At 41.4% G+C, this 23,406-nt stretch overlaps 1 protein-coding gene across 3 annotated transcripts in view; it reads right to left on the bottom strand.

Annotated features, from left to right (window-relative positions):
• The window catches only part of ARMC2 (armadillo repeat containing 2), a 107,878-nt gene extending 85,877 nt beyond the window's left edge, over positions 1 to 22,001 (bottom strand). For 2 of the 3 annotated variants that reach the window (XM_040474326.1, XM_040474327.1), the window contains exons 1-4: positions 21,781 to 22,001; positions 12,876 to 13,136; positions 12,323 to 12,395; positions 3,088 to 3,259 (exon numbers count right to left, since the gene is read on the bottom strand). In XM_040474326.1, the coding sequence (XP_040330260.1) occupies positions 3,088 to 3,259; positions 12,323 to 12,395; positions 12,876 to 13,136; positions 21,781 to 21,920 (646 nt within the window). In that variant the 5' untranslated portion in view covers positions 21,921 to 22,001. Of the gene's footprint in view, positions 1 to 3,087; positions 3,260 to 12,322; positions 12,396 to 12,875; positions 13,137 to 14,783; positions 14,831 to 21,780 lie in introns of all 3 variants that reach the window. The other variant, XM_040474328.1, reaches the window with a different exon arrangement.
• Positions 22,002 to 23,406: the final 1,405 nt, after the last annotated feature.

Genomic DNA, 23,406 nt, shown 5'->3' with positions numbered 1-23,406 from the left:
AACACAGAGCAATTAAACTGTTGGTCCTGTGAAGATCACTACACACCTCTCTTCCCCTTTCATTTTCTTAAATCAGGAATTCCAAGCCTGCCACCACACCCCCAGCCCTGCCCGAGGCAGAGTCGGCTACAGATGACTTCACATCAAAGGAAGGGGCACACCCTCTGTCTCCAAGCACGGCTGACTTTACACCCCAGTCACCCACCGAAAGACACCTTTACTAAACAATAGAGTCTCTGACAAAGCCCAGGGAGCTCCTGCACAAATGACAATAATTCCAAGGCTGCAGCATTAAAATATACATGTATACCATATATAATAATATATAACATATTTTTTAAATTGGGCAACGGTGCTTTTAAAATGACTCTGACTTTTTACTGCCATTGTTTCCTGAGTGCTGACACAGACCCCAGGGCTGATGAGCAGGGAGCACCTGCAGACAGGGTGGATAAAAGGACGGCAACAAAGACCTGTTTCTGACCGCTCGGAGGCGTGGGGACGGCCTCGGTGCTGGGAAATGACAGCCGCAGATGGCACCTCCCAAGCACAGGTGTGCTGTGGGTGCACAGTCGAGGGCCAGGCGGCCTCGAAGGGAAGGCACAGAGCCACAAGGGAAGCAAAGAAGATGGGGATGGTGGGTGAAGCACTGTCTCTCCAGTCACTCACCTGTAGACGTGAACAGCTCAGGAAGCAGCAAGGCTCCCACGGTGAGCAACCAGGAGTTAAATGCCGCGGAGGCGGCATTCAGGCTTGATAACAAAACGTCTAGCAAACAACAGTACCGGCACACCAGCTCTACCACCCGTTTACAAGGACTGACGCTGTTCCTCTCTAGGTCTGACCTCAACCCCTGACCCCGGACTCCAGATCCCATCCCCTCTCCTGCTGGCAGGGGCTTTGCTCCTGCAATTACCAATCCTTCCGGATCTAACTGGTCTAACTGGGGCCCTGGTGGGGGAACGGTTGAAAAGTTCCTCAGGTGATCCTAAGGTGCAGCTATAGCTGAGAAACTGAAGTCAGATGAGGTCTCTCCCTCACTTAAACCCTGCCCTGGCTTTTCAGTGCAAGCAGCATAAAGTCTGGGCTGGTTTCCACAGCTCGGCCCTGCCGGGCTGTGGCCTCCCCTCCTTTCACGTTCCCACGGTTAACCACCTTCCCGCCACACTGGCCTTCCCAGCCTCCACCATCCGAGCCTCCCCCCGTCTCGGGCCTCGCTGTCCCTCAGTACGGGCACCTCATCCACAGGTTTCTATATACCTGCCTTTTTCTCCCTAGTCACGTTTCGACCCAGGGGTCACCTCCTCAAGCACATTCCAGTGCCACCTGAGCTACTCCCGCCATGACATTCTCCATCCTGTCATCTTGCATATCTTCTTCATAGCCCGCGTTGGACCCAAATTATCTTATTTCTTTGTTTTCCCGTTTACTGTCTATCCCCCCTCACAAGCTCTTTGAAGGCAGGACCCTGTGAACCTAGAATGGTATCTGGCACTTAGAAGGGGTTCAATAAATATCTGATTGACTGACTGTTAGAAAGGAAACAAATTGGGACATCGAGGTAAAGCAAGTTGCCTAATTATATATCCCGTGACAGCATCTGTTACCGTGCGACATGAGTGCCCTGGATTGCCTATTTCCCTTTCTTCATGACTTCTTCATGAGTCTCTTTGGCCATGTCAGGGATTACAGGGATCAGAGGGACCAGAACATGAGTAAAGTGGGCTGGGGAGACATAGGGAACTGCAGCCCATACCCCGGGCTAATGGGAGTGGATGGGTGCCACACGGAACAAAGGCCCAGGACTGCCAGATCTTCTAATTTTTTCATAAGAAGTCATAAATCTGGATGCTTCCATGAGACCTTCTACCTTTAAGTGTTGGTGACTCATTAAAAGAAAACCCTTGAATATCAAACAAGTAGGATCCTCAGGCAGTGACTTGTAACTTTTGGGATCCATCTTCACATAATCTCCTCTCTGTGACTGTATACCTACCCCTATTCATCTTATTGATTGAAGGAGGGCCCGTTCTGCAGCCCCTAGTAAAGTGGTTTTCCAACTTTTTGGACTACATGCAGTAATAATAAGTTCATAATATAAATTAAGTGTAATATATAATAAATTAATAATATGACCCTGAACACACATGTACGTGACCACAGTAAGGTCTCCTTGAAGCAATACTTGCCCTACGATCTGTGATGTGCCCTGATGTCTTCCATTCTATTCTATTCTATTTCATTTTTTTTTTCTCTCAATACTGGTGTGATGCTCTAGACTGACTGTCATCCCACTAAAGAGACATTTCCTGCAGAATCTGAAAAACTCTTAGTGTACTCTGGACAGGGGTTGATTCCAATGGTTGGGGCACACATTAGAGCTTGAGGTTTGTAGCACCTCTGCCTCCAGGTGTAGATACCTGCCAGCAATTCTGTGGGAAAGAACTGGAAAAGCCTCCAACTTTAGCTTACTTTGTCACATGGGATTGGAAAGGTATCCTCAAAGACCTAAGCATAGGGCACATTGTATGAATCTTTAAATGTGCCTAATGAAACGAACAACTGTTTGAACTAATTTAAAAAATCACTTGAGGGGTGCCTGGGTGGCGCAGTCGGTTAAGCGTCTGACTTCAGCCAGGTCACGATCTCACGGTCCGTGAGTTCGAGCCCCGCGTCAGGCTCTGTGCTGACAGCTGAGAGCCTGGAGCCTGCTTCGGATTCTGTGTCTCCCTCTCTCTCTGCCCCTCCCCCGTTCATGCTCTGTCTCTCTCTGTCCCAAAAATAAATAAAAAACGTTGAAAAAAAATTAAAAAAAAAATCACTTGTTTCCAATATAGGTGAACTCCTTCATTAGAAAACACTTAACCCTAATATTCTTTTCCTACCAAGTAACTTTTTTAGAAAAACTGTGATATTTAGGTACTCTTCATGAATGCCCAGAAAAATATACGAACAATGTTTCTTCACCAGCTTTTGCATAATATTAACTGTTACTGTAAAAATCCTGTGGGGTTTGAAAAAAAGTCCTGTAAAAATAACTTGTATGTGCAAATTCAAATCACCTGCCCCCCCCCCCCCCCGCCTTACGCTCAGCGGGAGGAAGTGTCCTGTCAGGCAGAAGAGCCCCCTGGGAGGCCGCCCTGAATAAGCGCGCCCGGGCACTGCTTATTCTTCTCATCTTTGCAGCATCCACTGGGGGTTTGGGAAAGGAAAGGCACGGGTCCTCCTCCGGGGCGGGAGATGCCGGAGCTTTCGGTCTCTGGAAAGAGATTTTTCAAATGACTGGCATGAGTTTCCGCGTCTCAAATAAGACCCCCACCCTGGCACTGGCACTGACACCTCCAGGGGGGCTTCCAGCTTCGCTTCACCCCGGCCACTCGATTCTACACCTCACGGGCCATTTTATCTCACATATGTGTATGTGTAGCAACTTCCCATTGCTTTTGTCAAATATATTGCATTAAATCCTCTATCGGGCTTAGCATATTCGAAAAAACAATTTATGCACGCTAGGAAACAGGTATCTGTATAAGAGACTGTAATATTGACACGGTATACTCAAAATGCTTTGTAAATTTTTGTGTTCCTGCCAGCTCAGAAAACAGTTACTTGGCACCCATACATGTCAAGAATTATGGGGAATATAAATACTGCCTTAACATATTTTGGACTCCACAAAAGTATTTTTTTAAGAGTATAAATATCCTTGAATAATTTAGATTATAAAGTCATAAAACCTAAGAGCAAGAAGTTGTCTTGGACTTATGATATAAAAATGTTTTATTTTCTACCTCTCAGAATTCTATGCTGATACCCCTTGAAAAGGAATATTATGGGCAACATTCCAATTCCTTAAAGACTTTTAAAAGTACCAGCACAACGGGGCGCCTGGGTGGCTCAGTCAGTTGAGCGGCGGACGTCACCTCAGGTCATGATGAGTTCAAGTCCCACACTGGGCTTGCTGCTGTCAACATGGAGCCTGCTTTGCATCTTCTGTCGCCTTCTCTCTCTGACCCTCCCCTGCTCATTCTCTCCCTCCCTCCCTCCCTCGCTCTCAAAAATAAATAAAACGTTTAAAAATAAATAAATAGAAATACCAGCACCAAGCACTGTGCTACCCAGAGCACCCTGCGGTCCCACTTTCAGGTGGTGGTGCCCTCCAGCCCAGCACCAGAACCTCACGTGGGCCTCAACTCCCACTTCTGGTGTGGCTTGGTGATCCACCCTGCCTCCCTCCAACCTTAACAAGATCATCTGCTTATGAATGAGCAATTTTATGGCAGCAGGTGCTTTTAGCTCTCTAACCAAAAACAACTGAGTTAGAGTTCCTGAAGTTACTTACGTAATATGTGAAATGAGTGATTCGCAATCTGGTAGGTTAATCAACAAATTTCTTAAAAATCCAGTGTGAAATTTAAGTCAGATAATTTGGAAAAATGAGTGAGGTTATCTATCATACATGGTACATAATTCCCAACACTCATTTTTTCGTATACATTAATAGAACCTCAACATCTATATTAGACTTCTCCTTCCAATAAGTTGCTTCTTTCAACACTGATGATATTTTTCAAAATATTTTTTTTGTATCATTTCATTCATTTGCAATTAGAATCAACCCATAAGCCAGATAGAAAAATATTAGCTTCATGACTTTAGAGAAGTGTGTCTTCTCTAAAGGTAAAGCGGCTTTAAATAAAGAAGGTAAATAAACCTTCTCTAAAGGTAAATAAAATAATCAGCCTAATATAGGGGAAGAGTAAATGACTCTGAGATCAAACCCAAACTGGAGTGCAGTCGATTTACTAGTAGTGGAGTGAACTTGGGCAGGCCATTCCTTTCTCTGAACTTGCCCAGCTACCAAATGGAGATAGGAGGCCTCTTCTTTCAGGGACGCTGACATACATACAATTCCCTCTATGGAAACTCAAGAAATGAAGCTCCCTTCCCTATGTAAGTTGCTCACCCTTTATTAACCAGATTTGGTTCCAAGTTACTTTTAAGTCTCAAAAGTCAAGGCCCTAGCCTCTGACACAACTTGGCTGGAAAAAAAGATTTTGAATTCAGAGGGGTCTCTTCTGAAGGGGCAACACTCATTTGTCTGTATAAATTATGCTATATTTACATAATAGTCCCTTTACTGTTTAGTCTAATTGTTACAAAATATTCATAAGAATGCCACTTAGGTCATGAAACTAATAGTAACAAAAAAAAGCAAAAAATATAATACAGGAAAATAAGAGCTTTATGAAAGGTGAAGTATATAAGGATAACGTCAATATTGAATGTAGATAGAGGTTTTCTTCTCTCAGAATGCCAGTGCTCTGCAGGTACCCTGAATCTGAAACAAAGATTGAGAAGTCTGCCAATTAATAATAATGTAAATAAAGTAGATGACTTCTTTGATAGATGCCCTAACAGTTATAAATGTTTTGGGTACTAAGTAAAAGATCTTATAAAAAGGGAAAATATGCAAAGCTAATTTTTATCCAAAGGAAAATAACTCAATTATCTCTGGATGGCAAGATAAATCCCTTTAACTGCCCCTTGATAAAAGATATCATTTTCCTAGTGCAAAATTAGTCATTGTATAGTGAAAAATGAGTCCCATTTGACTATTGTCCTTAACTAAAATCATGTACCCCATTTAAACATATACCTCACCGGACTACTTAAAGTATAAGTAATACATGTAAGTGTTTTTAGTTCTTCAAGGGAAAACCACTGAACAAGACATCAATTTCTATCCTGCCAGGTTCTACAAAATGTTCTTCCACTTTGTAGAGCAAACTGGCTTTTATGAAGCAAAACAGTAAAAGAACTTTTTTTTTATAAGATTCACTTTATTTTAGAATTCAGAGAACAATGTAAGAAAGTTGAAATTTTCACTTGAGAACCTCACCTCAGTCACTTTGTGTGTCATGACACTAACCAGTGACTTGAATATAATCAAGGACACTGACAAAGTCAGATTTTAAGCTCTGTTCTGGCTGTTCAAACTGCTAGAGTTTGTTGAAGAAAGAAAGAATTTTCATAGAATAACCCAATCGAAAAAGACAGAATTCCTAGAACATTTAAGGAATCTGCCTGGCCTTGACTTTTCTCCCAGTATCGTGGGCCTTGACCAATTTTTGGCATGGCTCCTCTGGACCACCAGATGGAAAGGCAGGGTCTCCCCTATTCTACAGGAAGGGGAGTCTGCCATATCCCACCTCAGGAAGTGGCTATGATTTAATTTGCAGAGCAACAAAACACACACACACACACACACACACACACACACACACACACACACAAGACCTCTTAAAGTTAGAAAGCAAATATTAAAAATTCCTGGAAATGAAGAAGGGTGTTTTTGCCCTCTCTGCTTCAGCAGGAACATCCATCTTTTTCCTCTTGGACACCAATACTTCTAGTTCTTGAGCCTTCACATTCGGATGGGTACTCACACCACTGGTTACCTGCTACCCTCTCCCCCCAGCCCACCCCTCCCAGTTTTTCAGGCCTTTAGGCTTTGACTGGAATTAGGCCACTGGCTTTCCTGGGCCTCCAGCTTGCAGACGGCAGACCGAGGGGGACTTCTCAGGCTCCTTAATGATGTGAACCAATCCCTCAAAATAAATCTCTTTCTATACATCTATCTGTGTGTGTGTGTGTGTGTGTCTGTCTATCTATCTATCTATCTATCTATCTATCTATCTATCTATCTACTGGTCTTTTTATCTGGAAAACTCCGAGTCTTGATACAATTGTAGATAAATTATACCTCGGTAAAGCTGTTAAAACAATTCCTTCAAGCCTATAACCCTTGGATGTGGTAACTGTATGTGCACCTCTATTACTATGATTTTCTCCACAGGTACGCTGGGCTCCTCTGTCACTCTCAGCATGTGATTCACTGTTGTAATGTTCCCATTCAGAAATGGTGACAGAAAGAACATTGCTTTGACATTCTCATTCTCATTCTTTTTCTTACCCTGGATCTCCCCTATCCCCAAGGTATATATGGGATTCCAAGTCCATTCTTTTTTTTGTTTGTTTAATTTTTTTTTAACGTTTATTTATTTTTGAGACAGAGAGAGACAGAGCATGAACGGGGGAGGGTCAGAGAGAGAGGGAGACACAGAATCTGAAACAGGCTCCAGGCTCTGAGCCATCAGCACAGAGCCCGATGTGGGGCTGGAACTCACGGACCGTGAGATCATGACCTGAGCCGAAGTCGGACGCCCAACCGACTGAGCCACCCAGGTGCCCCCCAAGTCCTTTCTTTTAAAAATAAACCACATTGTTTTCCTTGTCAAATAATTGGAGCATGGTTCCTATAAAATATTTTAAAAATAGCTCAAGTTAATCTATGCTGTGATTAATCAAGACAATATTCACCCTAGGGAGGCAGTTTCTGGGATGCTGGTAATGATCTATTTTTCCTTTCTGAATGCTGGTTACAGAGTATGTTGAGTCTGTGTAAATTTATCAAGCTGCACTCATGATCTGTGTCTTTTTAGTGTGGCAATAAAAAGTTTAATAAAAAAACACTTGGGGTTTAAACAACTAGACTTTGTAAATTTAGGAAACACAAGAGAATTCAGTTTTGACAATAATAATGATGAAAGACAAAACTTCCTATTCATGCACAGGCCCACATCTCTTTTCCTACTTTATACAATCCAAAGTAAGAGAGCAGCTATTCCTGTGTAAATATAAATCTGAACACCAGCTATAACCAGGGGAGCAGAATGAAAGCAGCCATAACAACCACCACCCAGCAGCCCCACATGTCGAGTTGTCGTGGGAACGTGGGGCGCTGCTACGAAAGAAAACAGGGGTACCAGGGCATACTGATATAGCAAGTAGGTATACATGTTTACTTCCTGTCTTATAGGATTACAGGTGCTAATGGGCAGTCAAGGCCTGGATGGTCAGGAGCCAGAGTGCCCCTGAGTAGAGACAGTCCACCACCTGCAGAAGGATGGGCAGTGGGAGGAGCACAGGCCAGATTGGGGGGGGGGGGTAGAAACAGGGAGAAGGGAAACATTTACACTCAAAGAAGTAGAGCTGATTTGTTAAATGTAGGAGCTGGAATGGGTTGCTTTCTTGGTCCCTCTTCCTCGATTGACTGATAGTCAAGGCATCATTAAAAGCCAAACTAGCCTGAGAAAGGAACCTAGAGCCAGAAAGTACTGAGGTTCTGTTGGTTAGATCTTCACAGATTCTTTCCACAAGTGAGCCCCTTATCTGTGAGCTACCCCAGCCCCAGCCTCCAGCTGCCTCCTTTTTCCCCACTCCTTCCTCCTCCATTCCTACTTCCCCACTTTGCCAGGATAGTAGTCCCCAGAGTAGAGGTTCTCTCAGGGGTGAGATGGAAAAGAGGAAAGAAGGTGGAGGGGCAATAGCATAAGTTCACTTTTAGGATTTTTTTGACTGGGGGCTCCAAACTTTAATTATGTTTAAAATGAAATATACTTAAGACCCTTACATAGTCTGCTATAACAAAAAGATTTCAAACTAAAAGAGCTATTTTACTTGACATGGGGACTTCTGAGTCCACTATTACTTTGTACATAGCACCTAGCCATTCTGCAGTAAAGAAATATAGTGACCCTAAAATATAATGAAATTATAATGACCCGAAACAGAGGCAAATGTCCATATTTGTCTAACATCCAATCCTGCAGTCCAAAGACTGTACCAGTGTAACAAGGACCAGGTTAACTCTACAACTAGAAATTTTTAGAAAACAATAGGCCTATTGAGTGAATCACCCAAAACTACAGAATGTTAAAAACAATTCATAGGAGTCCAATGACAGAATCATAAAATAGAGAGCCACTTTACGATAAGGTGGACCCACTGGGCTGCCAAACAGGGGTTCCCTCTTGTTGTAGCTGGCCCAGAACCCAAGTGGTCTCCAAGACTGTAAGTGTAAGAAACTACATATAAATAAATGGCTGGCAAAAGTATTTATTGCATATCGGTTCATGCGTACTATTTTGGAACCCTATTTTTGCCATCTGCAATATAAGAACAAGCATAAAAATATAAGATACATTTTGAGACAGTTGGGGTCATTTGGACATGGACTGTGCATTAAATGATACTACCGAGTAATGTTAATTTTCTGAGCTGTGATGATAATGTGGTGGTGATGTAGGAGACTGTCCTTGTTCACATGACATGTAAATTAAACTTTTATGGATGAAGTCTTAAAAGATCTGCAACTTGCTTTCAAATAGTTCAGCAAAAAAACCCACAAATAGTTCATCAAAAACAAACACACACACAAATATGCATACATGCATAGTAATAAAAATCGAGAAGCAGGGGCGCCTGGGTGGTTCAGCTGGTTGAGCCTCCAACTCTTGATTTCGGCCCAGGTCATGATCTCAAGGTTCATGAGTTTGAGCCCTGCATTGGTCTCCACGCTGATAGCACAGAGCCTGCTTGGGATTCTCTCTCTTCCTCTCTCTGCCTCCCCCCTATTCATTCTCTCTCAAAAATAAATAAAACTTCAGAAAAAATTAAAAAGTAGCTTGACTAACACCCCAATTCCATGAAAGTCTAAAGGACTGGTATCACCAGGTACTTATGCAGCAGGGCTATAAGGGGAGGTGACTGAAATAAGGAGGACTGGGTAAAAATCTGTGTAACTCCTTCCCTCCCAGTTCCATGAAGTCAGGCCACATGGATGGGAGATTTGTTCTGTAGAGAAGGTAAAACAGAGGATCTCTTAATCAGGCTAATCATACAGAGTTGAGTGTCACAGCAGGCATTGGTGGTATAGTGCTAAGCATAGCTGCCTTCCAGAGTTGAGTGTCAGGGTACTTATTATAAACATAGATATTAATTGAATATTTACCTACTGAATGGTAGACATTCCTACCTTCATCCTCCAGCTGGTTCTTGTAAGTTAGCAACCAGCTTTTATCCTGTAGGCAAGAGCTTGGAAGATATTCTGAGATACTTCCAATAAACTAGCCACAAGAAAATTCCTAAAGTTACCACCATTGGGGCTTTCACAAACAACACAGCCCAGCTAAACTTCCCTGATATGAGTAGGTATCACCTACCGGTTGATCAACCCATTCCACATGCTTCTACTTCCAAATAAGAGCAGCCAAACAAGCAGCATGAGCTATCAGGGGAGAGCCTCTGATATGAAAAACAGAGAGCAAAATAAACATAAAAATGCAACAGAGACACAGAGGGAAAACCATGTAAAGACACAGGGAGAAGATGGCCATCTACAAGCCAAGGAGAAAGGCCTCAGTAGAAATCAGCCCTACTGCCACCTTGATCTCGGACTTCTAATCTTCAGAACTGTGAGAAAATAAATTTCTCTTGTTTAAGATGCATGCACACACACAAACAGCAAAAATTTTAAAGGGAGAAGGAAACAATTCAAAAACCAAAATTATCACTAATATACTCAGACAAGATGATACAACCATGAAACACAAGAATGCTATATACATGTATATATATATATATATGTATACGTATATGTATATGTATGTGTGTGTTTGTGTGTGTGTATATACACACACATACATATATATATATATATATATATATATATATATATATATATGTATATATACACATACATACATATATACATATGAAAAGATAACCGGGGCACTTGGGTGGCTCAGTCAGGTAAACTTCCAACTTCAGCTCAGGTCATGATCTCGTGGTTTGTGAGTTCGAGCCCCACATTAGGCTCTGTGCTGACAGCTCAGAGCCTGGACCCCGCGTTGGTTTCTGAGTCTCCCTCTCTCTCTGCCCCTCCCTCACTCATGCTCTGGCTCTCTCTCTCAAAAATGAATAAACATTAAAAAAATTTTTTTTAAAAAAAGAAAAAAACTTAAGAGTGGGGAAAAGCTTCTGGAAAATTAAAAATAAATATTTTAAAAATATGATAGCAGAAATGAAAAGAACTCAACAAAAAGATTAGAAGATAAAGTCTCTTCCAAAAAGAGAAGGGAAATAAAAATTTTAAAAAAGAAAAGAAAATTAAAGTACAAGTCCAGGGAATCCTATATTGGAATAATAAATTCCAGAAAGAGCAAACAGAACAAAAAAGAGGGGAAGAGACACCAAAATAATTTAAGGACCTTTCCCAGAGTTGAAGGGCATGAGATTCCATTGAGAATACCCATCATGACAGACAGACTAATACAAAGGTCCATTGTCATGGAATTTCAGAACACTGGAAACAAAGAGAAAAATCTTACAAACTTCTAGAGAGCAAAAACAGCCATCAAGGTCTCAAATAATGTACTTCCCATACACTCTTTCTCTAGAAGCTACTGGAGCAAGTATTCCAAAAGCAAATCAAGACAGAGAAAAATCTGGGATACAGGAAACAAGATAGCTATCACAAGAAGGAGAGCTACATGTGTGCCAGGTGCCCAGGGTAAGTGGTCTGAGAGAAAGTGGGGAAAGTTCTCCAAAGAGATTAATCAATAAAATACCTCATGTACCTGGATATATGAAGGAGATTTAGATCTTGGAGAAGAGTTTAGGGTTGAAATGGTAATAATACAAAACTAAAAAAGCAAGGCAATTATTAATACCAGGGAAAACAAAAAGTGGTACAGGGAAGAAGTAATCATCAATAGTTCAAGGCTCAGTTATAAACAGGGTTTATATAATCATAGAGAAAAGAGATTAACCAAAATTATGATGTATCTATATTGAGAGTAGCAGTGGGGACAGAAAAGATGAATGTGTTGTAATGATGTGTGGGAGGACAGACAAGAGTTAAATCTTCATCTTCCTTAGTGAGAAGTCATTAGATAATTCCTCAATCTCATAAGCCAGAGAGGATCAAGACACTGTTATTTAAAATTTTGGATGTATATACCAAAAGAATGTGCTAAAAGAGTTTAAAGTGAGAACCAATGGGAAGGATAAAATGAAGAATAAGAGGACAGGAGACCACTGGAATGTTTTGGGTAACAAATCTTTGAAACTTTATGTACATATACATATAATTTATTTGTATACATAACTATTAAAAATAATATACATGCATAACTTTAAAAAACCCCAAAAATTGTGAAAAACAAAAAAATGTTGCAAAACATTCTGTTTGCCAGGTCACTGTATATTTCTAAATTCTTCTTTATTATGAAATTATAGATAAATAATAGAAGTGTTTCATTAGACATGAAATATATTTGAAAAAAAATAAATTGCTTTCATATTAAATTATTAGTATACTTAGGTCTATGTGATCCTTTTCTTAGCATATATAGGTACTGATTCCAAGTATTTTGGGCCAATTCCATTTCACAGCACTTAAATATAAAGTACTCACAAGCTCTAGCGGACTGAGACGAGCACTGGAGATAGGCCTGGAATCAGATGACTCAAAACTGGATGCATGGAGGCTAGCAGAGGAGATGGAACAGAAATATTAGTTTGTGAAGAATCATTTATTTCTAGTATATGTTAGTTAACTTTAGCCCAAAACAAGTAAAAGCATTTAATGCATAAGCCTTGAAGAAGAAGCAATTTAAAAAAAAATCACAGTACTTAGAACATTTTATTAGTAAGTCTTTTCATTACTTTTAGGGGGATTAAAAGTTACCGAATAATGAAGAGAAGAAATGTATACAGTGATTTTTTAAAAAAGCTTTGTTCATATTGCTTTACAGATTTGCTATGACAACCACTATTTACCATTTTAAACCAAAGCAACTTCTGGGACCCAAGGTCTGGACTTAATATTTAGGAATCTTGAATAGATACAAGAGGTGCAATTAGCAGACATCCAACTTTAGAAAGCAACTATCCATAACTAGAATTAAGGGAAAATGTCATCTGGTAGCTTACATATCCACGTGTACAGGCAAGAGAAATGTCATTACCTAAAGGAGGAAGGAGGTCTATTTTCTGGTGTTCTTGAAGATGCAGGCCCAAATAGCTTTCTTTGGTCTTCCCGTGGTGTAAATGGTCGTTGGGTCCTAACTGTTCTTAATGCATTTCGTGCTTCACTTATGATCTCTGCGCTGGTCTTCTGCTTGGACATAGAAGGTCGATAAAATGGATCCAGCTTTTCTAACTTTTTATCATTTGGAGATAGCATCTTTCCTTTTAAAATAAAATGTTCTTCAGGTAGACACCACACTCTGCAAACATATGGTACAAAATATTAACTGTTTTCATCCAGGACTTTAGAAAGGAGTGCTTACAAGAACAGACACTCAGATCAATGGAATAGAATAGAGAACCCAGAAATGGACCCACAAATGTATGGGAACTAATCTTTGACAAAGCAGGAAAGAATATCCAATGGAATAAAGACAGTCTCTTCAGCAAGTGGTGCTGGGAAAACTGGACAGCAACATGCAGAAGAATGAACCTGGACCACTTTCTTACACCATACACAAAAATAAACTCAAAATGGATGAAAGACCTCAATGTAAGACAGGAAGCCATCAAAATCCTAGAGAAGAAAGCAGGCAAAAACCTCTTCGACCTTGGCCGCAGCAATTTCTTACTCAACACGTCTCCAGAGGCAAGGGAAACAAAAGCAAAAATGAACTATTGGAACCTCATCAAAATAAAAAGCTTCTGCACAGCGAAGGAAACAATCAGCAAAACTAAAAGGCAACTGGCAGAATGGGAGAAGATATTTGCAAAGGACATATCAGATAAAGGGTTAGTATCCAAAATCTACAAAGAACTTATCAAACTCAACACCCAAAAAACAAATAATCCAGTGAAGAAATGGGCAAAAGACATGAATAGACACTTCTCCAAAGAAGACATCCAGATGGCCAACCAACACATGAAAAAATGCTCAACATCACTCATCATCAGGGAAATACAAATCAAAACCACAATGAGATACCACCTGACACCTGTCAGAATGGCTAACATTAACAACTCAGGCAACAACAGATGTTGGCGAGGATGCGGAGAAAGAGGATCTCTTTTGCATTGTTGGTGGGAATGCAAGCTGCTGCAGCCACTCTGGAAAACAGGATGGAGGTTCCTCAGAAAACTAAAAATAGAACTACCCTACAACTCAGCAACTGCACTACTAGGCATTTATCCAAGGGATACAGGTGTGCTGTTTGGAAGGGACACATGCACCCCCATGTTTGCAGCAGCACTATTAACAATAGCCAAAGTATGGAAAGAGCCCAAATGTCCATCGATGGATGAATGGATAAAGAAGTGGTATATATATACAATGGAGTATTACTCGGCAATCAAAAAGAATGAAACCTTGCCATTTGCAACTACATGGATGGAACTAGAGGGTATTATGCTAAGTGAAATTAGTCAGTCAGAGAAAGACAAAAATCCTATGACTTCACTCATATGAGGACTTTAAGAGACAAAACAGATGAACATAAGGGAAGGGAAACAAAAATAATATAAAAACAGGGAGGGGGACAAAACAAGAGACTCATAAATATGGAGAACAAACTGAGGGTTGCTGGAGGGGATGTGGTAGGGGGCATGGGCTAAATGGGTAAGGGGCACTAAGGAATCTACTCCTGAAATCATTGTTTCACTATATACTAACTAATTTGGATGTACATTTTAAAAAATAAAGTTAAAATATAAGAAAAAAAGAAAGAAAGGAGTACTTAAACTCATCCACACATGCTTAAGCCATTCCTCTATAACTAAACTAGAAAAAGTCACAAACATTTTTTAATTAAAAATCTACCAGACAGTTACAGTTACAAGATCAGGGTGGAAAAAAAGCTTTCAAAAATATAGGTTGATGTGCACAGTTATGCCTATGGGAATATACTTACTCGAGGGAAATGATGTTCAAGGAAGAGAATCAAGATGAAAGCTAAACCTGGAGAGAAAGACAATAGATCGTGAAAGAAGACAGACTAGGAAGAGAAAATCATCTCATATTCTCTAATATGTTAAAACAACAACAACAACAACACTGGGGGGATCTGTTAAAATTTTAACTAAAGTTTCCTTTCCCCCCCACTGTCCTCCACACAAATTGCTAGTATAAGGTTAGATTTAGGCAGATGAGTCCTATTTCCAAGCTATATTTGCTTTTCTAAATGTAGTTTGTAAACTCAGGTTAAGTTTCTGCCCCACCTTTGCCCATGATGTATTTGAATGAATTGATTCAAGTCCCCTTCAATTTGAGATAGTGTCTTAGATGAATAAATGCTAAATATCAATATCAAATATCCTTTTCCAGGCTCACTCTCTCAGTTAAGGAGTTAAAGTCATGTCCAAGGGCAATGAGAATGCAGATCCTTCTTTTTTTTTTTTTTTTTTTTTTTTTTTTTTTAAGTAGGCTCCATGCCCAGCATGGAGCCCAACACGGGGCTTGAACCCAAGACCCTGAGATCAAGACCTGAGCTGAGATTAAGATTTGGATGCTTGGGGTGTCTGGGTGCCTCAGTCGGTTAAGCATCCGACTCCAGCTCAGGTCATGATCTCACAGCTCGTGGGTTTGATCCCTGTGTCAGGCTCTGTGCTAACAGCTGGGGACTGGAGCCTGCTTCAGATTCTGTGAGTTGGATGCTTAACTGACTGAGCCACCCAGACACCCTGAGAATGCAGATCCTTCTTTTTTATTTTTTTTTTAATTTTTTTTTCAACGTTTATTTATTTTGGGGACAGAGAGAGACAGAGCATGAACGGGGGAGGGGCAGAGAGAGAGGGAGACACAGAATCGGAAACAGGCTCCAGGCTCCGAGCCATCAGCCCAGAGCCTGACGCGGGGCTCGAACTCACGGACCGCGAGATCGTGACCTGGCTGAAGTCGGACGCTCAACCGACTGCGCCACCCAGGCGCCCCATGCAGATCCTTCTTAAATGCTGATGTGTCCCCATGGAGGTCTGGTTAACATGGCAAGACACCTCTACAGCTCTAAACTTTAAAAAGGGATTTTAAAAACATAACTCTAATTAGTATGTGGTAATAGGTGTTCATTAAAAAAAAAAAAAAACAGTAACAACTCAGATGTCCTGAAAATGTTATATCTCTAAGGAGAAAGAGGACTGGAAATTATTCCTATATTTCAGTGCCCAATTTTAGAATAACTTCTGCAAAAAAGAAAAAAATTTTTGTGACATATGCCCAAGGAAACTAAAAAGACTTCATTTCCATAAGTAGAGTCAACAGATGATTCCTTAGACAAGTAAAGAGGATTTACTATATTATGATTGTATACATTAAGTTGTTATATAACAACAGACAACAAGAACATGTGTTTCATTCTACCCAGGCCCTACCCTAAAAGTTTTTGAGGAAAAGAGCATGATGAAAACCACAAACAATATGCCATTCCTTTCATATGGAAAGGCCCAGTGAGGTAAAACAGTAAAAAATTACTTTAAGCAGTCATATTCTAGGAATTTTTGATCTAGGATTTTGAATTTAAGCAAAGTCTCCAAAATCATGTACATTAATACAACTAAAAAAAACTATGACAGGCCAGGGGCACCTGGATGGCTCAGTCAGTTAAGCATCCAACTCTTGATTTTGGCTCAGGTCATGATCCCAAGGTCATATGATTGAGCCCCACATGGGGCTCTGCCCTGATGGCACGGATCCTGCTTGGGATTCGCACTCTCTCTCCCTCTGCCCCTCCCCCACTCATGCTCACTCTCTCTCTTAAATAAAAAAAGTTTAAAAATAAAACACAAAAAACTGACAGGCCAAGTACATTTTACTTCTAATGCTTCTGATATGATTGCCTGTTTCTTTTTAAAATATTCAATGTTAATTATTAAAAATATGTATAAAGTGTTTTTAATTTTTTAAATGTTTATTTATTTTTGAGAGACAGAAAGACAGAGCATGAGCAGGGGAGGGGCAGAGAGAGACAGCGACAGAATCCAAAGCAGGCTCCAGGCTCTGAGATGTCAGCACAGAGCCCGACACAGGGCTCCAACCCACAAGTCATGAGATCATGACCTGAACCAAAGTCGGATGCTTATCTGATTGAGCCACCCAGGCACCGCTAAAGTGTTTTTTATAGAGCCATATATACACGTTTCCCCTGCTATTGAAAAGTAGAGCATTCCTATGAAAACTCTGGTAAGCCGAAATGGCGTAAAGCATACCGTATTACCCACTTTCTGCCAGTTTGCTTTTACAAAAGACCTACATTAATAACCTGTTTTCACTCACCAATAGAAATCTGAAGAGGATTTTCACTTTTACAAAGAAAGCCCTAATGCAGGTCTTGCATAAAAGCAAAGTGATATAACATGAATCTTCAGAAGTAGGACATACCTGTATTCTTTCTGGATGCAAAATAATATAAATTCAGTCTCATCACATCTAATTCAAGTGGCCATATCACTTTTTAAAAGGCCCACTGCAGTAAAGAAAGTATACCACTCAGTGAGAAGAAGTTCTATATGATGAACAGGTGTCCCCCAGAGCCCAAATCAGGTTTGTGATTCCTTTGGCCCCACATAGCACTAATAAGTCTAGCAATATCAAAGGTAATCTGGCAAACAATAAAGATTAGAGAAAGTGCTTTGGATGAGTCATAATGGACCATCATTCCTGACTGAGGTTCTGTATTTTAGTTTGCATGGAAAACTATATTCTTTCATGGAGTAAGGAAGCAGGAATATTTACTCAGGTCAAATGTTAACAATTTTGTACTTTATTTGGGCACAGAGGAATTTAAATTGATTAAATATTGGAGGAAATAATATAGATAATGGGCTTAAAAATATTTTTGTATGTAAATTTTACCACTAATTCTAACACAACTTTCTCTCTCCCTCTTCCTTTCTCCTCCTCCCAAATCTTAACAGTTACATTGTGAGAAGCAGTTTCAATAATGTAAGATCTACACAGTTAATCTATTATTATTATTATATTAATGTTAATATGTCATTAAATCAAATATGGAAATGTTCAGTGATGTAAGTGAACTGAGTTACAAGTTTGTTGGGGCGCCTGGGTGGCGCAGTCAGTTAAGCGTCCGACTTCAGCCAGGTCACGATCTCGCGATCCGTGAGTTCGAGCCCCGCGTCGGGCTCTGGGCTGATGGCTCAGAGCCTGGAGCCTGTTTCCGATTCTGTGTCTCCCTCTCTCTCTGCCCCTCCCCCGTTCATGCTCTGTCTCTCTCTGTCCCAAAAATAAACGTTGAAAAAAAAATTTTTTTTAAAAAAAGAAGTTTGTTTTTGGGGGGTAGGGAAGTATTTTTTTTCTTTATATTTGTTAAATTACAAATTCTTATCAAAGAGGATTTTTGCCAACTTCAACAATCACTCAGAGTTTGAAAGCTTGTCTGTTTATAGTAAAGTACACCTGAACTAGAAGGCAATAGTATCACAGAAATTTTAACTTTATAAAAATTCTCCTAACAATTGGAACAAATCCATTCAGTTAGTATGGATTAAATACCAAGCACTATGCTAAACAGTCTCGAGTACATCCTCTCAGTTAATCCCTACAGCAGTTCTGTGAGGGAGGGAGTCTTAGACAATAGTACAAAAGCTATGACATATGCCCAGAGATGATATTCAAACTGTTACTCATGAGATGAGGTGGGAGGACCAGGGCAGTCAGAGGCCCTGGGGCTACAGCTATTTATGCACCAATATAGAGACATGCCAATATTTTCACAACAGGAGCAGCTTTCTTGGAGTGTACAAGTTAAATGTCAGCCCTGCTTCCAAATAATCTTAATACAATGTAGAAACTGATGGGGTCAATGAAAAAAACTGAGATAACTCCCATGTTATTACAAAAAAAGGAAGGGATTTCTGACTGGGAGAAGGTGTTAGGGAGAATTCCTGGAGGAGCTGGTCCTTGAGCTGGGTTCTGAAAAATGCTGAATTTGAAGCATGAGGCAATGGCTGATATCAGGGCTGCAGTAGAGAAGGAATTTCCAGGAAAGTCAATGGGTGAGCCAAGGCAGAGTGCCAAGAACATATGGGGCGTGTGCTGGACAAGAATGAGCTCTGGAAATATAAACTGGAGTTGGACCAGAGAGAGAATGGAATAGCAGGTCAAGAAAATAAATAAAAGCTGCTGAGCAAATTAATTAATAGATTTTGAGGCATGATGTGATCCGGCAGGGGTGGGTAGGATGAAAAGGAAAAAGACTAGAAGGGACAAAGTCAGGTAGTTCTTGTGTAATCAGCCAACTAACTCTTAGAGGTCCTCAAGGAAGCATTCCTGGACATGCCTCTCCCCCTCCTCCAGCCTCAGTTAGGTGTTCCTCCTCCATACTCTGCAAGGTCACTGGTTGGCCTCTATCAGTACACCCTCCCACTGTGCTCCTGGTGCTGCCTCACCAGACTCTGAGCCACAGTTCTTTATGTGAGGCACAGCTGAAGGTGTGGAGGTCAACACTCGTAGAATCGCTGAACTCCATTTTCAAATATAGATCTAAGAAATATCCAGCTGAAGGCAATATGGCTTCTTTCATTGGAGACATTTGTTACAATGGATTAGAAAGGCATATGGGACTTTATCTCAAATGGTATCTGAGTCTTGATGCCATGTGGTGATATGAGATCAAATTCAGTCCCCTTTTCCTTCCTTGCCTTTACTTCAAGTTGCCTGGCATGGAGTAAGACTTGATAAACGGGGTGATCTGTGAATGCAGCATGGAAAGCCTGAGATAAAGGAGTAAAGGCAAAACAAAGGGAAGAAGAGAGATGAGAATAAGTGAGGGACAACAAGAACAGAAGAACTAATAGGATTTGGTGTCGGAGAGGACAGGAAGGAGCCAGAGGTGACACTTTATGCAAACCTGAAGGGGTGGGATCAGAGGGCAAGGGGATCTTTTTTAAAAGAAAACAGGATAGACTTTGAAGGGAAAGAAGAAAAAGGTTGCGTTCTGTCTTGCATCATTGTCCTGAGTTTACGACGTCCATAGGATCCCTAGAGGATGAACACCACCAGCAGTAGGATACTTGAAGCTGGAGACCTTCATTTTTAACAAAATATTTCTCACTCATTGGGGGAACATTTCAGAGTCATTATTTGTAAAAATTCATAGTTCATTATAAAGACCTGTCTTTACCTTTGCTGCCAGTAGTCACCTGAACCAGAGCCTTCTTGCTAAACGCAGCACTGCACTATCAAGATGTTGGCGACAAGAGAAAGGCTGACCATCTCCACCCCTCTATTCCTTGCAAATCAAATGCAGATCATCCTCAATTTCTAATAGAGTGACATCCTGAAAAACCCGTCGTGAGTTGAAAATATCATTAAGTTGAAAATTCATTCAATACACCTAACCTACTGAACATCATAGGACAGCACAGCCTAAACATGCTCAGGAATACTTACGTTAGCCCCCAGTTGGGCAAAATGGTCTAGCACAAAGCCTATTTTAGAATGAGTGTTGAAGGGCTCATGTAATTTATTGAATACTATGCTGAAAGTAAAAACCAGAATGGCAGTATGAGTACAGGATGGTTGTAAGTGTATCAATCATTTACCCTCATGATTTCATGGCTGACTGGAGGGCTACCGCTGGCTGCCACTACCCAGCATCACAAGAGAGTATCGTAGGACATAGTGCCAGCCTGGGAAAAGATCAAAATTCAAAGTATGGTTTCTACTGAATATATATTGCTTTCACACCGTTGTAAAGCTGAAAATTTTTAAGTTGAACCACTGTGAGTCAGGGCCATCTGTACTCAAGACCCTTTCCATGATTTTGAAATACTTTTCTGTTGATCTGAGCACCCAGAGGGGTGATGGTTAAAGTGCAGTGCTCGAACAGGGGCCCAAATACTCTCTGGCAATTCACAGCTAGGTGACCTTGGCAAGGATTGTAATGACTCTAAGCTTCCTTTTCCTCATCTGTAAAATGACGATGGTGACAATAATTGATTGCCTCATAGGATTGTTCTGATAACTAAATGACATAATTCATGTAAAGTGCTTTAGCATGGTGCCTGGCCCTTAAGGAAAAGTTAACTACTACCCAGGCACTATATCATAAAAGGATACAATAAGAATTCTCCCATGAATAAAAAAAAAAAATGCATTTAAAATAAGAAATGGCAAAATGAAAGTAAATGATGTTTCTTCAGTGTTTCCATAAATTTCACAAGTTCAAGTTTAAATGAGGAGTGTTTTTTTATGAAAAGGGAGAATTTTTAATAGGTATTTTATCGAATATCACGTAGGCCAAATCAACAACTAATCAGTTTTGTAGATTCACAAAACAGGATACAAACAGAGTGCTACTTGATTTTCTACCAAGTTAAAACAATTCTAGGGATGGAAGGCCTGCTGTGATAGTCGTGGGAACTGATAATAAGAGGCATTATATGTACATACGATATAGTTTACTGTATATTGTTACACACACCTTTATTTATTTATTGGGGCCCTCCTTATCTGTTGCCTAAAAGGGTACAATCTGTGTGACGGTGGCGAAGTCGCTGTCTAGACAAAGCCCCTTGGTTTACCACTCTGGCATCCAACAAGTATTTCCAAGCTTCTGTTAAGCGCCATGCACTTAGCTAAATGAGCAGTGTACAGAAGAAATAAGGACAGCCGCGAACCGACCCCGAGAGCATACACAGGGCCTCTCTCCCCACATTGGGGGCAGAAAGGCGGACCAGGGCAGGAGAGGTCCCCGGTGAACCCACGAGGGACGCCTCACCTCCCGTGCGGACAGCAGCTTCCCCACTCCCGGCAATGCCCCCTCCTCCACGGGTTCAGGCCAGGGTACAGCGTGGTCACCCTGCCTGCCAGCCCACCCTCCTCCCGGCCCGCTAGCCCGCCCGCTCCACTAGGCCTGCCAGCGTCTCCATGGTAACCGTACACAAACTACCTACCCGGGGCGCCTGGGCCGCCTGCCTGCTGAGCCAGGTCGCTGCTGGGCGGGCGGAACGGGACAGGAAATGAACTGGGAGTGGGCGCAGGGAAGGGGGCTTCCGGCCAGCCCCAAAGTCCCTGTGATTAGCGCTGGTGACATTAACAGCTGCGGAAGTTCAGCTCATCCTTGAGCTCTCCGGAGGCAGCGTCTGCCGCGAAGGCGCGGGCAGGGTGGGGCGGGGCGGGGCGGGGCGGGGCAGAGCGGCGTGGGGTAGGGCGGGGCGGGGCCCGGAGAGGCAAGACTGGGAGGTCTCCCGGCGTCGCTCGGCCACTGGGCCTGCGCGGGTCACCCACAACACCCACCCCCACCCCACCACCGCCCCCGCCCTTCCCCGCGCATGCGTAGAAATGCTGAGGCTCTGGCGGGTCGGTCCGTTGGCGGGAGGATCCTGGGCAAGAGCTTCGAGCGGGGAGTGCGCTGCATCGCCCTGGAAGACGGGTGGCGAGGAGTTACCTTTTAAATTAGCAGCTTAGGAACCACATTTGTTGAGACCCTACGAGAACTCAGCACCACTATTAAGTAACAATATGCAGGATGGCAGCTTAGTGCTATAGGGTTAAGAGTCAGGGTATACTCATTCAAGTTGCAGGGCTGTATAGACTTGAACTAGTTGCTTAACCTCTCAGTTTCCTCATGTGTAAAATGAAAGGAATTAGGAGTACCTAGCTAGGTCTTGTGGCTGTGGCAAGACTGAATGAGAAAATAGATACAAAGCGCTATGCACGTGGCAAGGAATGAATGTTGAACTGTTAGCTATTTTTAAGCCCTTGCACGGGTGCAGCGCTTTAGAGTTTACAAAGGGTGTTTTACTGTATATTTTCTTTTGAAGCGTCCCTGCCACTCTGACCTAGCAAGCCTGGTGTCCCCATTCACAGGAGACAAAATAGGGTTCCAGGGTGTAGTGAGTGACAGTGATAGATTCAAGTCTTGGCTTCCCATAGGCAAACATTTTTTGTTCTTATTGCGCCATTACCGTTGATTGGCAAAAAGTATCCCATTTATATGTTTTTGGTTTATATTCTGTTCTCTCCTATTTAGACTATTCAGCAACACTTTATTTACAGTGTTAAATACAAGTGAGACCATAATCACTCCATTCAGGTTTGCACTGCGTTTTATAAATATGGGGATTTTTCAGCTGAAGTGTTGTCAACATAAAAAATGCCACATGCCTTGGTGCTAAGTATCTTGTAAAGAATAATTAAATTGAAAATATTCTTGAATGCATATTATGTGTAAGGCATCATGCTAGCTGGGAAATACTAACTGAAAACTAAAGGAATGTAGGTATTCTTCAAAGTATCCAACAGGACTTTACACATAGCAGACAATACACACATAGTTGGTTGGGTAATTTTAAGATCTGAAGCGAAGTATTTGTGTTCTTCCGGGTTGGAATTTTTTTCCAGTGAGTCAACGTGACATCACATCATCAACTCCCTTTTACTGGCCACTGGACTCCATTGTGCAAAGGGAACTTTGACTACTTAATATAAAACCATATCTAATGTTTTGAATTCACAACTTGTGACATGTAATTAAAATGCAACTATATTTTTGTGTCTCACAGCTGTTTTAAGATATA

The sequence above is a fragment of the Herpailurus yagouaroundi genome, unplaced genomic scaffold (assembly GCF_014898765.1).
Source record: "Herpailurus yagouaroundi ecotype Mexico unplaced genomic scaffold, PumYag 139, whole genome shotgun sequence".
Lineage (NCBI taxonomy): Eukaryota > Metazoa > Chordata > Mammalia > Carnivora > Felidae > Herpailurus > Herpailurus yagouaroundi.
Note: the sequence above shows the minus strand (reverse complement) of the source record. Positions and strands in the feature narration are given on the sequence as shown.